Source organism: Chelmon rostratus, chromosome 3, assembly GCF_017976325.1.
Source record: "Chelmon rostratus isolate fCheRos1 chromosome 3, fCheRos1.pri, whole genome shotgun sequence".
Taxonomy (NCBI): Eukaryota; Metazoa; Chordata; class Actinopteri; order Chaetodontiformes; family Chaetodontidae; genus Chelmon; species Chelmon rostratus.
The window spans coordinates 17,935,395-17,950,726 of NC_055660.1; the positions used below are offsets into that span (position 1 = coordinate 17,935,395).

The 15,332-nt window shown below is 42.6% G+C and overlaps 1 protein-coding gene across 2 annotated transcripts in view; it reads right to left on the reverse strand.

Moving 5' to 3' along the window:
* The window catches only part of LOC121604454 (cytoplasmic phosphatidylinositol transfer protein 1-like), a 66,506-nt gene that overhangs the window by 4,542 nt on the left and 46,632 nt on the right, over nucleotides 1–15,332 (reverse strand). For both annotated transcript variants that reach the window (XM_041933967.1, XM_041933968.1), the window contains exons 2-8: nucleotides 13,110–13,258; nucleotides 9,816–9,904; nucleotides 8,436–8,443; nucleotides 7,476–7,547; nucleotides 2,642–2,737; nucleotides 1,885–2,040; nucleotides 1,229–1,292 (exon numbers count right to left, since the gene is read on the reverse strand). In XM_041933967.1, the coding sequence (XP_041789901.1) occupies nucleotides 1,229–1,292; nucleotides 1,885–2,040; nucleotides 2,642–2,737; nucleotides 7,476–7,547; nucleotides 8,436–8,443; nucleotides 9,816–9,904; nucleotides 13,110–13,258 (634 nt within the window). The remainder of the gene's footprint in view (nucleotides 1–1,228; nucleotides 1,293–1,884; nucleotides 2,041–2,641; nucleotides 2,738–7,475; nucleotides 7,548–8,435; nucleotides 8,444–9,815; nucleotides 9,905–13,109; nucleotides 13,259–15,332) is intronic.

Here is a 15,332-nt window from a genome sequence, read left to right on the forward strand (position 1 = left end):
TCCGTGGGTGAGTAGAGCGTTTTTAATGGATAATTACAGCTTATTAAAGCTAAAAGCTTGTGCTAGCTTCCCATGACCCAGAGAGTTTACAGGAGTCAGCTAGACAAATCTGAGCCACACCAGGAAGAAGGGAGGAAAGGAAGTGTGAGGTCAAGCACGCTTCAAAATTAAGGAAAAGCATGAATAATCCACACCAAACGAAGAGGTTGGATCACTGGAAGCACAAGAAAGCAACACCTGGAAGGGCTCACCTGTTGTGAAAAGATTTAGGGAGCATTTCAAGCATCCAAGTTGGAGGGAGGTGTGGTATAATGGAGGAGAGAGGAGGAAAGTGTTTCACGGCAAAGATAAAGGGCTTGTTATCTTTATGCCCTGCAGCTATGGAAAAAGTTCAACAGCTGAGAGTGAGCAAATGTGTTGCAGCCACTTATGGTTGCAAACAGGGCTGCCTCACGTGCAGCCGGACTCTCAGAGAGCCAGACAGAGGCAGCTTTCATGTTTCACTGAGTGCATCATTCTTCACTGATGTCAATTTCCAATCCTTCCTTTTGGTTTGGCTTGTTAAGCATAAATAGGCCTTTTTCTTGCTACTTCATTATGAAAATTAGTGCCAAATAGAGTTTGTTGAGTCTCAAACTGATAATACATGAATTTCTCCAACATGAAACATGAAACAGTGTGGCTTGAGAGTTGATTTCAACGTGCAGGCATCAAACAAACACTGACCACGTCTGCCCACGACAGGACAGTGTTTGTCATTAGTGTGTTAGTGGCTAAGCCGAGAGGAGGATCCATGCTGCAGGAGGACGAGCAGCACTGGCAGTTACGGGGTTAGATGCAGGTCGAGTGTTTTTTTCATGCACACCGACTGGTAAGTAAACAGTAATCACACAGTAATTTAAGTAGCGATGACAGTGCAAGAATGAATAATCAGCAAATAGTAACACTTCAAGAAGGTGTAAAATTTAAGAACATACAAATACATGGAAAGTTTAAAGCATTTCTGAAATATTTATGCATTCCTTAAAGGCTGACCAAAGTTATTGATAATACACAACAATGCATTCATCTATGAGTACAATTAAGATGATCTATACTTATTTAATTTTTTTAAGTAAATACTATTGTGTAGACAATGCATTCATTAGAATTTGGTGTGAGTAAATATTTGATTGATATGTGCCAGTGGCTGTAAATCAGGTGGAGTGTGTTGGGCAGATCGACCTACCAATCCACTCATCCACCCAGGCAAATGCCTGCCTATGTCCCAGCAGCAGCACATCCCGAACCACCTATGACACAACACAAATACCATGTCAGAAAATGGTTGCCCAGGTAACATCCTTTTATCATTCTGCGTTATTATGTTTAGAAGCAAAACAATCAAGATTCAGCCTGCAGGGGCACTGTCACGGAGGCGAAGGTCCCTCTAGTCTTTAGGATTTTAAATTAGAACTCAAGTTCAGTGGCGAGAGTGATTTGAGCAGCTACCTCAGAAAAACACCTCAGAGAGGCACACTGCCTAACGACATATAATTAACTGCAACATGACATGAAATAGGATGGGAAATAACCACTTATTTCAATGTTTCAGTAATTTATCCCACTGCCGACCAAAATGCAGTGCGAACCAAACATGTTGAGTTTGCACCTGTGACAGGTTGTGGATTCCATCTGGCACTTATTGACCACTGTCTTTTTCCATTAGACATGTCATCACAGCACAGCTGTCAGCACAGATGATACAACACTGCAGTCAGCCGAAGAGCACATTTGAATCATTCTTGTGTTTGGCGTCCAATTGCATTTTTAACAAATTAACAAATTTTCACCAAATGGCTGAGCCAAAAGAAATGTGCCTAAAATGAAAGATCGAACATTCACCTTGTGCACAAACTGCTCCACACGGGTCTGCAGACCCCACACCTCGAACTTGACGGTGACCAGTTTGTACGAGCACATGATGGGGTCCTGGGTGTCCCTCCAGCCCTCTTGAAGAATCCCCCGCGATGTCTTGTCTGACTTGAAGTATCTCAAGTCCTGTGTACAAACACACAGACAGACACAGACACAGACACAAACACACACACACACATTAATTCTTCCAATAATTAACCCAAGCCTTCAGGCATCATTGTTTCTACACCCCAATGGTTAAACACCACCCCAGTGGAGACACATACACAAGGGAGAGCCTAAAATTAGATGCACGACTGAACGTCTGTGTTAAATACCATTCACATTAACCCCTCGGGTCCACAGAGAATTTCTATGGAGGCTCATTAGAGCTGAGGCAATCTGTTATCCATCCGCTCTGAAGACAATTACCAGCTCTCACACTTCACAGACTGAGAAGTGCAGCTACTAGACAAGTGGGACTGAGGTCTCAAGTCCCAAAAGTTTGTATTAGAGCAAGTGTTCGGACTTCAACAAATTTACCAGATAATAATAATAATACCATGGTATTATAGTAGAAATTACTGAGATATAACAACAATTTAGACTTACAACCTGCTACTACTGCATTTCCACATTCAACACTACAGTTACACCCCACAAGTGGTGTTAGCTCCCAGTAGCCATCCGAGCGTCTACACACGCACGCACACGCACACCCACACCCACACCCACACAAGCTCACCTCGGACTCTTTGTAGTAGCGCTCGGGGATCTCATCGTAGGCGATGTCGATGAAACACACCTCCCTCTCCTGCTCCTTCAGCTCGGTGTCAAAGATCTGAAAACAGAACAGATTGGTTTGCCAACTGCAGCCTCTGCCTGACAATCCTCACAAACAAAAATACACCTCAGAAATGTGTCTTTTCCAGGTTACATCACACCTGCCTCGCCGTTTGACTCAGAGGTTGGAAATTATTCATACTGTTACTAATGCTGGACTGTCTGTCTTGTCACTCTCTGTCCCTGCATCGCTCAGGCAAACACTGGAAACCCTGTTGTACTAGCTGACACAGCCATGAGGTGGTGCTCCGTGCCCACATCTTCTATTTGTTAGTGTGCCAAATGCCACACTGCAATTACCTCTCATATGTTCAGACAGTCAGCTGACTGTACAAAAAGTGAATGCAACCTTCTTATTATCTTATCTTCCTTTTGCCTTCTTAGCTTTTACTATTTTTATGATCATTCTTCATTGCTTCTAATGCTGTTGATTATGGAAACTTTTTACCACAATAAACGATGAATCTATATATTTTGCATTATACTACATTTACATACTTTTATGCAATTAGCTATTTATCATTCCATCCACTGTCCTGTAGTCTATTTATATACGAGTACACACGCACACACAGACACACACAGACACACACACACACAGTGTCTCACCTGACTATCCTCAGTGCCTGCAATATTGCCGCAAGGGAAGGTCTGTGTGTGTGTGTGCATTTAAAGTGAGGTTAGAGGCCACAGGCTTCATTTAAGGGATTATTTATCTTTAACTTAACCAAAGGCAGGCTGCTGGAATATTAAAATGAATGAAAACAAATCATGAGAAACAGAAGCAGATTTTCAAGCGTCGGACTGACAGTAGTCGCACTGTGAATTGAAGTTTGAGCACAACGTTACTCTGACAGGTGCAAGTCTACCGTACTGTCACACACTGTAGGAGCTGGAATAGTGTGGAATGTAAATGTATTTGAAGATTACTAGAGGTCATCAGAATCACTTCAGCCGCGATGGCTGTCAACATATTGACATTCAAACGTTTAGCATGTTTAATGCTGTTCATCCCTTGTATTCAAACGAGGAATATTTCAGCAAAACACACATCTTTATAAATACTAACATAAGTTAAAAGCCGACCACGTGAGGATGGTTTGGCACATTCAATAATTGGCCAAACTTACTTATCTCATGTCATGTGTACCGTATAAAGCTTCTGTCGTAGCTCCTGCTACAATAGATTTCTCCAGGACCTCATTTTACCATGATAAAAGACACACAGATGCATGTACACACACACACACACACACACTTAAACAAACACACACAGACTCACAAGGTGAAAGAACACCAACCAGCTGTCACAGCTGGTAATAAGTCTGAGGATAATTTTATATCTTGGAATCATAAAGTAAGGGCCGGGGAAGGCGATAAGGTTATCGATATAGCATACTTACAGTCCATGTTCTATATTATATAATATATATAGTTTTTTTTTTAACATATCACTTAGTACATTATCAGTCAGGCCTTCCTATCTTTTTTAATGTGAACTTTCTCTGCTGCTCCATCTCTATCCATCTAGTGTGTACATCCTTCCCGTTTCTCACTCCCTTCTTTTCTCCTCCTCCCCTCTGAGGATGCATTCTGTCAATTATAGTGCGGCCGAGCACTGCTGGCACAATAAGGGTGATATGTCAGCATGTATGAGTGCAGCCATGCAGCGGGAAAGGAGACTGCGATGAAGACAGCGGGGAGAGAGGCAGAGGGGGAAGAGAGGAGGAATGGAGGAGGTAAACAATAAAAAAGAAATGAGGTGGTGGAGGAGAAGGCAGGAGCAAGACAGAGTTTGATAAGAGGAGAAGGATGCAGTCACGGGGAGGGGAAGGGAAATAGAGGAATGGAGGACGGAGGACATGTATGCAGAGGCTGTCAAGGAGAAAGGAGGAGGAAGGAGAGAGATGAGAAACATGGATTTGAGAAGCAAAGGGAAAAATATCTGCAATGGGCATGTACACCAATTATAAATACATAAGTGCACTAATTAATTGGTCCTTGCTGTTCTGTATATTGAAGCATTTCCAAGCAAGGAAAATAGAATTACTTTTCTAATGTTTGAGGAGACTGAGAGGAAAAAAAAGGGAAGGAAAAAAAAGTTAGACAAAAAGAAGACAACACATTGGCTCCCCAGCGTCAATCAGTAACACATCTCCTTGTTTTGACTTGTAAAGTAGCAGCATTAGTAGTATTCAGTGTCATTTTGAAAATCCTGCATTTACATTTGCACTAACCGTAGCTCTGCTCCTGCTTCTCCCAACAAGAAAAATTCTCATAGAGTCACTGCTAAAGTATCAATGCGGCCAATCCCAAAGTCTGCATGAGCTGAGCTGTATCCCAATTCATGCTATATGCTATGTACTATTCCAGAGTGTATGCCAGCACTTTTTCGTGCATTTTGTCAGTCGCCCAGAGTGAATGCAAACTGAAAACACAGACAGTAATGTGGTAATCTCATTCAAATGCAGGGCATTTGTCCTGCAACGCCCAGCAGCAAGGACCCCTGAAGGCTGACAGTAATCACAGGCTACAAAGAAAATTGGATTGGACTACACTCAAAACAGACCAATCTCATTCATGGCATACATAAAGGACAATAATTAACTGAGTAAAATGAGGCTGAGAGATTTGTTACCTCTGAAGTAACTTAACTTAATTAAGGGACAGATTCCTTTTGTGAATGGAGGAACATGTGGAATGCAGTATATGTGCTGTGGAGGATGCACTTCCCATTTAATATTATTAACTGAAATACCTAATTTGACTCTTTTGGAGGCTGTGATCTAAAGTGGCCTTATGGAAAACCCTTTGCAGGCCATTCCATGGATGGTCACATTGGACTTCAGGGCACTTCTAATTTCACCGGTTTTAATGAAGAGGCACCTGTGCAGGTGCAGGGCTTAGACATGACCAGCTGTTGTAAGAATAGGTCATTAAGTGTCTCTAAATTGGGCGTACTTTAATGGGAATGACTTGTTGGGGGTCTGAAAGTTAAAGATATGTAGACGTAGACTGTAGTGATGCGTCAGCTTCATCAAAAACTGACTGGCCATGTTAAAAAAACGGACAACAATGAAACATTAAACAGTGTCAAAGGTTAAAAGCATATAATACAGCAAATGGAAAGAGAGAAAGAACAAAAAAGCTGTGTTTTCTCTTTCTGCCCACTGTGTAGTTCAAGGACCCTTGGAGAGATCACTATAGCAACATGAGCCTCAGGACACATGTTAAACCTTAATGTGTGAGTGTGTGTGTGTGTGTGTGTGTCTGACATTGGAGAGTACTGTGGAGTTCTGCATGTCATGTAATGTTACTGTAGCCTCCATTCCAATGGCGCATGACGTCCACTCACACACCCACTCATTTCCTGTCCACGCACCCACGATTTTCCTCCTTCACTCGCACTATTTCTGAATCCCTTCCACTCAGTCAGTCCTTCTTTTCCCAGCTTCTACACACAGACACCCCGAGCAGACAGATGCATGTTATACCATCAGAACGCATACGTGGGAAAACATGACACATGATCAGAGAGAACGCTGTTACATGAAATGTTCGAAACAAAGCAGCGCACAGCTGCATTTATATTATTTCACAGCATCCTTCAGAGCAAACACAAATCACATACTTATGAAGCGATTACACAATGTCATAAAACATGCAGAGCTTCTTGTCTGTTTGCCCTGAAGATGTAGCGCAGCTGTATCATTGAGTCCATGACGCCTTGTACTGTCTGCCATCTTAAACACACAAACAAACATATTTATGCAACAAAAGTGTGTTTTGTCTCAGTCTTTACCCATGAAGAGCACCGGCTGCAGGCGATTTCTGCTAGGTTTAATGAAAAGGTCTCTGATCTGTCGCCTTGCCTTGTCAAGCCAAGCAACCATCAGCGTAAAACATCACTACATCACAGTGTTTAACCCACACTGACAGTCTGCCCCTTTCTGTCTCCCTCTTTGCTTTATGAGTACATGTATAACACTTGAGCAAAGTTGGGAGCCATTCCTCCCTTATACAGTTGCCAAACCACTGACAATTTAAAGCAAAATGGCACAGTAAAGTTGACCTGCTGACCACCCACCATGATCCATTTCAAGCTATGTGTCCGCTGACCACCACTGTTCTTCTTCCTCACTGTCCAGGCAGTGGCAGCATTTTATTTGATGACTAATGCCCCTATAAACTGGAAAGTGGAGTAAAATATAGAGAGAAGGAGAGTAGTCTAGTAGACCAAATGAAATTAGCTGTCCAACAAGTGGATCAGTTTTTGGCAGATGCTCAAGGCGCATTGTATAGTTGGCATTATGATACGACGGGATTGCACAGGAGGGTCTGTGAGTTGCCAAATCTGCCCAGATGGTTTTACTCATGTCGCCGTCACAGAGGTCTTGATTTCAGCCATATGTCTGCTGTGAGATATTTTGCGTTTAGAATTGGCCTGTTTCGCTGTGCAGAGCTCTGTATAAGAAGGACAGAAGGCAGGCAGAGCTATATTAAGCTGAGAGATTTGTATGGGAGTCAGAGCCTGACTGATTAATTGACTGGGCCTATGTGCCGATATAGGCTCACTGCAGAAACGTTGCTGTATATGTCAGCCAGAGACTGCAGGAAAGGGATGGCAAAGATTTGTTGGTGGTAAAACAATGAAGCAATTACATTTTACAACCACTGTTAAAAGCTCATATCTCTCTCTCACACACACACACGGACAGACACACACACATACTCACATTGTCATTGCAACCTTTGTTGTCTTCGTATTTTGTCTCTATGTGGATGGAGAACTTGGGCAGGAATGAGCACTGTGGATAAAGAAAGAAAAATGATTATTACATAAACATAAATTCAATTAAAAAAATGACATAAATATATATAAAAAGCAATTTATGAGCTGAACCCAACGTATCATAGCTGTCACTGTTGTTTTACTGCCTTTAAAAGAGTAAATATAGATGCGGTGAACAGCAGAAAGTTAACGCTCCTTACGCCTGGTGATAAATGCAGATGGAGTCGAGATTTGGATTTACGTCTTAACGCTTTCAAAGTACTTTTACTGCAGTAACAATGACTGTTAGAGCTGCTGCTGGAACTTTCTGTCTCTTTCCTTTGATGCAATTCAGGCTTTGATTTAAACTTCTATCTCTTTGTCAAAATTGCCAAAAGCCAAGACAATTGTTACGACTTTTGTTTTTTTTTTTTTAAATGATTTTGGCACGGGTGTATTTACACTGACTCATACATGAACACAAAACGCACCCACACATAAACAGGGGCAATATCAGGCGTTCTGTCACCACAGCATTTTGTCTGTCCCCTGTTATCCCTGAACCCTAAAGCGCTGTGACTCACGCATTTCTTACTCATACGCATGTGTGTCTTCAAAATGTGTCAGCCTATGATGCCAAGGCTTTGTGTGTTTTCAGGGTTTAATCACAGGTCACACAGGAAGTTCTGCTTATTAGCAAAGATACGTGTGTGTGTGTTTGTGTGATAAAATTCACTTTTTCTCATTATAGCATCTAAAAAGAATGAATCACAGATGCTTTAAATTGTGAGTGTCTGCCTTTTTGTCTAATTGGACGAGCTGTCTGACAAAGTTCACTGACATTTCTAATCATTAGTGGGTTTTTTTAATGGCTATGTGTAATATTAAAGGGAAAGGTAGTGAAACAGACACAGAAGATACTTACCGTGTATTCTACAGGCCATTGCGTGAGGTGACATCAGGCCAGAGCGGAGACAGAGCACAAGAGAAACAGTTACTAATACAGCTTATTCACATTTTCCATAGCATTGAAGGGTATGAGAAGGCCACAATGTAGAAGAATTGCATGAGACGTACAGGAACCGCACAGTGACTGCCACATATCTGATACCACACATCTTCCCCTCCTCAGTGACTTTCTCCTCCACTTTCTCTAATTTGCTCTCATCAAAAAGAAATTCCCTTTTATCTGTATTCCTCCGCTTGTAAAACTTCTCCCTCAGATCAGGATCATTAAAGCACCACAGAAATGTGTTCTGGGCACTGCGGCTCTGATCGCTGCATTCCTGACTGCTGGCTGCTTGTAATGTCGGTGATTAATGAAGGGAGGCTTATTCCACTGCCGCACTCATTGCAACTCGGTGTAGGTAAAAAGCATTTACTTCACGGCGACACTGTAAACATGTGCAGCGAATACGTGTCGGCCTCACACGTCTGCCTGGCAAACTGATGGGCTGACGAACAGGAAGCTGCAGTGGTGTGAGACTGATCGGTGCGTCGTCATCACATCTGGGCCGAGTTATCTTTAAATGCTGTGTGTTAACATTCAGGACTGTGAATCTACAGTATCAGCTGTGGTTTGTCCAGAGCTGCTGTCAATACTATCACCTTTTACAGTTAAAGGCTACACCTTATTGATCCATGTTGCAGAGCCCTCCTTCCTCTTTTGTCTTCAGGAGGTCACTGATATTTAACATTCCACTTACATGTTGCTTAGAATGCTATAAAACCGATGATTTCTCACATGTCCTTGAGAAATGACATATGAACGAGCTGAAAAGTGAGCATCGGAGCTTCCTGAATTATACAACGCATGACTGAAGTTGCACAGGGCCTGTGGTGGAGGAGCTCTTTCCTGCAGGCACTGTTAGTTCAAAATGGATGAACAAATGCAGGGGAGGTTAGAAATTTTGGACCACGTGATAGAAGCGGTTGCTCTACAAAGATGCAACGTGAGAACTCGTACTATCTTTTCATTTTCACGCGCTACTCCCAACTCCCTAAAAACATGCAGCAAAGCACTTGGACCAAGTGGTGAGTGCTGAATAAACAACTTTCTGCCCACTGGAAAGCAGTTGAGAGGCTGACCTTTAAAAAAAAAAAAGTGTTGTGCTTCATGTGACTGCAGTACTAAACTATTCCACCCTGAGCTGCTGTGGGTTTCTTTTTCTACACGAGACGAGGGCTAGAGTGTTAAAGAAGGGCTCTTTTTGTTACAGCAGCCAACTGGATTTGATGTACTCTTTGTGGTATTGGCTAAGCTGCATCAGATGAATTAGCCGGTCCAGCAAACACAGCTGCTCACCTGTTATGGTGTAAGGGTAGTAGTTCCATGCTTTCTCTGTCACGTAGAAGATTTTAGGAACCACCGCTCGAGCCCAGCTGGGTAATTTACTGCAGAGAGACATTGAGACATATGAGGAGAGAGACTGTGAGCATGCAGCAGCAGCAGGGATGCGGGTGAAATTGCTACCGTTATCGCAGCAATCATCAAAAACTTGTTCCACTTGTGAAAGAAGAATCTGATCAGAAAATCAGAACACTAAAATAGAGATTTGGTGTGAAAAGGACGCCTCCAAAAGCATTTTTTCCTCCGTAGTACCTAAAGGTTTTTTCTAACCTACTTGGAACTTAAGACGAAGGAGAACACAAACTGTGGGGTGTGACTTCATGCTGAAAGTTTAGCTGAAAGCTCAGCTCTCTTTTCAGAAAAGCAGAAATCAGAAAGCAAAGATGCATATTTCCTAAATGCCAAACGATTCCTTTAGTTGCACTTGAGCCCCTTCTGGCACCCTGAACCTCTGTGCATCACCTACCACGTGCTCACTGTTCATACTGACAGTATGCTGTCAACATGTACAGTCAGGGGACCTGGTGAGTGTTCGTGCTTGACATTCTGTGATCTTGAACTCTGAACTCTGCCAAGACTATAATTGAGGCTGCGGTGAGCACTTATTTATGAGACGTGTCAAATGTAGCCCAGGCTTTCATGAGCCTGCCTTCATCTCCACTTCCTTTGACTGACGTGGAAAACAATTCCTTAAGGAGGACAAAAATGGCGCCCACTGCATCGTGACGGCTGCGAACAAAAACAGCCTTCGACGGTCACATTGTGTGAATGTTGGCAGGCTTGTTCGCTCTCTCACTCTCTCTCTTTCCCTCTCCCTCCCTCCCAACAAAAGGGACTGACACTCCTCCTACACCCCCATCTGTTGATTTCTCCCATTGCCTCCTTGTTCTTTTAAAGATCTTTGCCAATAGCTGCTGCTAGGGAGCCCACGTTGCCAAGCCTGCAAGCGTGGTGGGTGGCTGCTCGGACTTTTCACGCCAAAGCCAGGGTCTGTACTTAGGATTTTAAAAAAAGAATAATAAACTACCATAGTTGAGTTGGGTGCAAAGAAATGCAACATTTAAATAATCATAAACTCACCGATCCCCGTCTCCGCTCTTAATGAAGGTTACTGACAGGACAGGTGTGGAATCGATGTTCAGGTCGGATGGGATCGGGACAGAGAGTGAAATACAGCGCAAGGCAGACTGTGAGGGCTAATGGGGTGGTTGAAGCGTGACAGAATGAGTCCAGATTGACTTCCCTGCTGGTGAATCAGAGCTAAATGTTTAGTTGTTGCAGAGCCAGATGGATGGCCAGTCGAATGGGGCAGAGTCGTGGTAAAGTCCCAGATATAACTGTAACTTACTGAGTTTTTTGTCAAACCTTTATTTTACACTTTAGACGCTGCCTTTTCTTTTGTGTGTGTGTTTTTCTTCCTTTTCTGTGAGTACCTTTGATGTACAGCGCAGACGGGCGTACACAGCTTGTATGGGACTGTCCTGTCATGTGTTTATCAGCATAAATGTAGCAAGCTACCCTGCGATCACATTTTGGATGAAACACTACACGGGAAACTGCTCCGCTCTCGTGTTCATGCTGATAAATGAACACTTTAGCTTAACAAAATGTCAGCTACTCTGCAAAGGTCAGTGTTCGTACTCTTTCATTTGTCTGTTCTCTCTTGCTTTCCTCCTTTCTCTCATAGGTAAAGAGTTTAGTAAGCATGCTGTTGAATGTCTGGCCTGAAGCCATTTTTTAAACGTTCCCACTTAAGTGACACAATCGAGACTTAAACACAGAGGGTGCAATGGTCCGAGCATGTCTGTTTTACAAGGGAACTAAAGCTTTGTTTGAACTTGGTGTGCAAAGAGAAAAGTCCATACAACAACCTCCTTTTCTTTGCCATTCAAACCATGATTTCTTTATTGTCCAAACAAAGCCTCGAGCAACTGCAGAAACAGGTTTTCAGTGAAATTGTGGAACAGACAGAGGAAACTGTTAGCGTCCGAGCAAACTTATCTCTTTATCTGCTTGCTCCCTCTCCCTTCTTCCTCCTCTCTCCTCTGAAGAGCCGAGCTGCGCTGACTCAACATAATTAGTTCCCCGGCATTGCGAACGCTGACACAGGTATTTGTGCTCAAACAAATGGCCCGCAGCAGCTCTGCCCGCCACCCGCCCCTCTCTACTCTCCCTGTTTCTTGTTCTCTCTCTCCTGCTGTCGTTTTCCTTTCTTCTTCACATATTCTCCGTGCTGGTTTCTGCCATCTCTCTTTCGTTCATGTGGGTGGGACAAAACTGTTTGTGTGTGGCAGGGTCACATGCAAACACACATCATCAAAGGCTCACGGGATGCAATGAGATGCATCAGTATGGGGTGATATATAACTGTGGATGACTAACTCAGGGAAACCTGCTAGGAATGACTTGCAGTAGCCAGCATGTGTGTATTTGTGTGTACACAAACCTTTACAGCCTTATTCAAGAATATAATCTTAGCCAGTTGATATACGGATATACACAGTAATTTGTACTCCAGGTTTTTCCAGCTTTGGTAAAAATCATGGCTACGGATCAACTTTAAGCTGAGTTGTTCTGAGTAAGAGAGACCAGAAAGAAGAGATCTGGTCCCAGGTGGTCCCAGATATCTTAATATATATATAGCTATATATAGCTATCTTAAAGACCAGATCATGCTCTGGGCATTGTCCCACTGAGGAATGTTCTCCTTTGTGACAATCTATGTCTACATCCATATAATAGTCATAATAGCCCCCTCTCTAAACTTTACCACCTCTGGTTCCATCTTTTCCTGATCTGACCCTACGTGGCCTCACATACCACAACTAAAAGTGGTCAGCACTTTAAACATCAGTTTACCCCTGATCATGCTTGATCTGACATATATTTGATATTAGATTGAGCTGATCATATACCTCAGTACCAACTGTTACTAAGCTCACTGCTGCAGTGTTTCACTTGTGCACTACCCAGAGCTACTCGGTGGTTTTGTGATGCCTTTTATCTTGAATTTGCATTCTGTCTGCGCTTCAGTCCATCTAATGTCTTTTTTTTTTTAACCAAGCACAAATATGTCCTGTTGGCTGGAGGACTCTGTCTAATAAAGACATCATATATACTGCGGGAGCTTCATGAGCTGGTAGCAGGTTTAACCCAAAATGCGCTGGACTAACTGCCGGCCGAGCGTAGGGGCACTCCACATTCAAATCAATGTTCGACAGTGAACTAGAAAAGACGCGTTCCGCTCACCTGTTGAGGTAGACTCGTTTCTCTGTGAACTGCCCTTGGCCGTGAGCCGGGTCTTCATATGGTTCATTCTGGACCACCTCCACTCCTTCCCCTCGGTCACTCTGCTCGTGGCTGTGTTTGCTGATCATGTACAGCTGCCCAATCCGGTACTGGAAGAAACAACACACAGACAGGACACGGTCACTGACTGTTGTCGGACAACAACCACTTCAGGAAACTTGCACTGTAACCCAGAAACATTAGCACACAGTGTAACAGGCTTAGGAAATACTGCAGTCAAAACAAGGATTTTATAATTTAATTTAAAGTTAGGAATACATAAGCAAAAATGCTTATAAATCAGAAATCAAACTCACCACCAGGTCCATTAAGTAGATGTTCTGGAGCTTAGTGCATGTTCAAATTTTCAATTTTTTTCACATTCCTTAAAGGAAATTCTTGTTGAGAAGATCATCATCTGCTGATGAAGACCATGTGGTGTGAATAAAAGCACAAGAACAACTACTAAATGGATTTGTGTTGGGATTGTTTTTTTGGCTGCAGTTTTTGAAGTGTTTCCAGTCGGAGTTACCACAGTCTGCATCAGATCTTAACAGGAGTCATGCAACTATTGGGAGCCACTGAAATAGAACTGGAAGATATTCTTTATTTTGCATCACAGTAAAATAAAGGTATGCTTTTTTAAAAGTTCAACAATACATAAATATACATTTATTCGTAATTTATAACTAGTTCAGCTGTGCTTATTTCTTTATTTCTGCCCCGAGGCCAAAAGAAAGCGAGAAACCTCTCCGCCACAGAGTAAAAAGCAGATGTTTGTGTGAGTTTAACCGTGAATTGCTTGTCTGCTTGGCCCCGTGTCAACATTCATACTTTATTGCCTTGTTTCCCAGAAAAGGAAGGACCCAGGAAAGATATGGAAATGAATGAATGATTTCAAAGACGGAGAAAAGGAGCTGACTGAGAGACTGAGGAGCATCAAAGGAGGGCAACTTGAGCAGTTTTAATGAGAAGGAGGGGTCGGACTTAAATTGAAGAGAGTAAAAGGGACACAACTGGATATTTCTGACAACGGATTGTTAAGTAAGAGAGTAGGAAGATGAGGAAAAAATGAGGCGTAAAGGGCAAGAAAATGATGGTTTGATGATGGCCAGTGATGCTGATAATCCTTTTATGTGTTACAGGCTGTGAACGAGTGAAGCTGAACTCTGTTCCCTGCTCAGCCACCACAGTGGCGCCTAGCTGCCATTGCAAAATCTCTCATGAATACACGTATTTCACAGGTATGTGCTGAAATGAATGAAACAATTGCGTAAAGCCCTGCTGGTCATTACACCAAGGCTAGTGGAAGGATGCAAAACCAAGCAGCTATATCAGATCCTATCTCGGGAGGATTTGCATAGTTAGGATATCTGCGGCTTCCAGACAGCTGCATGGTGATGTTTGATGGCTCATGAAATTCCACATAATAAAGATCCAAAATAGAAAAGCTAAAACTTGCTTTTATCTATTTTAATTTAGCTTAATAATAAAAAAGGACCCAATGTCCAGCTACATCAACCAAGCAATGCTGGAAGATCAGCCTAATAGGGCCCAATGTGCTGATACGACAACATCCTTTCCATGCAATATAATAAGCATGGTGTGTTTAATATAATACATTTACCAAGTTAACTAATAGTGTGTGCATTCAAGTACAAGTCAAGTACATTCCCTGTATCAAATAAGCCTCAGTGCTCTGTTGAAGTGTGGTGATGGTCATCGTTGTGTTCAAAAGAGCTTCAAAGGCCCAATCTGCCCCAGTGATCATCTGAAAAATAGATCCTCCCACGAGAGTAAAGAGGTTTGAAGATGCTGTAGGACAAGCGTGATTAATTAGAACGGCTTTTGATTCATTCTGATTAAGTGTGGCGCAGGGAATGAATATCCAGCATTTCATACACTCTTTTTCCCATTGGTTCAAGTCTTGCCATTTATTGAAACAATGATCCGAAAGCTTTTGTTGGTATCTAAAAAGAAAGATTATTCGTGGGCGCACCAGGACATTCAAACCAGGGTCTGATTGTATTTGAAAATACCTGTCCTGACCTGTCTCAATTCAGTACCCCAGCCACATGGTGCATGCATGTATGCAAACACTTGCAAATTTAAAAGCAGTACATAGAGTCCCGTATGTAGACACACCGGTGTGCTCAAAAGCATAGTGTTATGTACAGTTCCTCA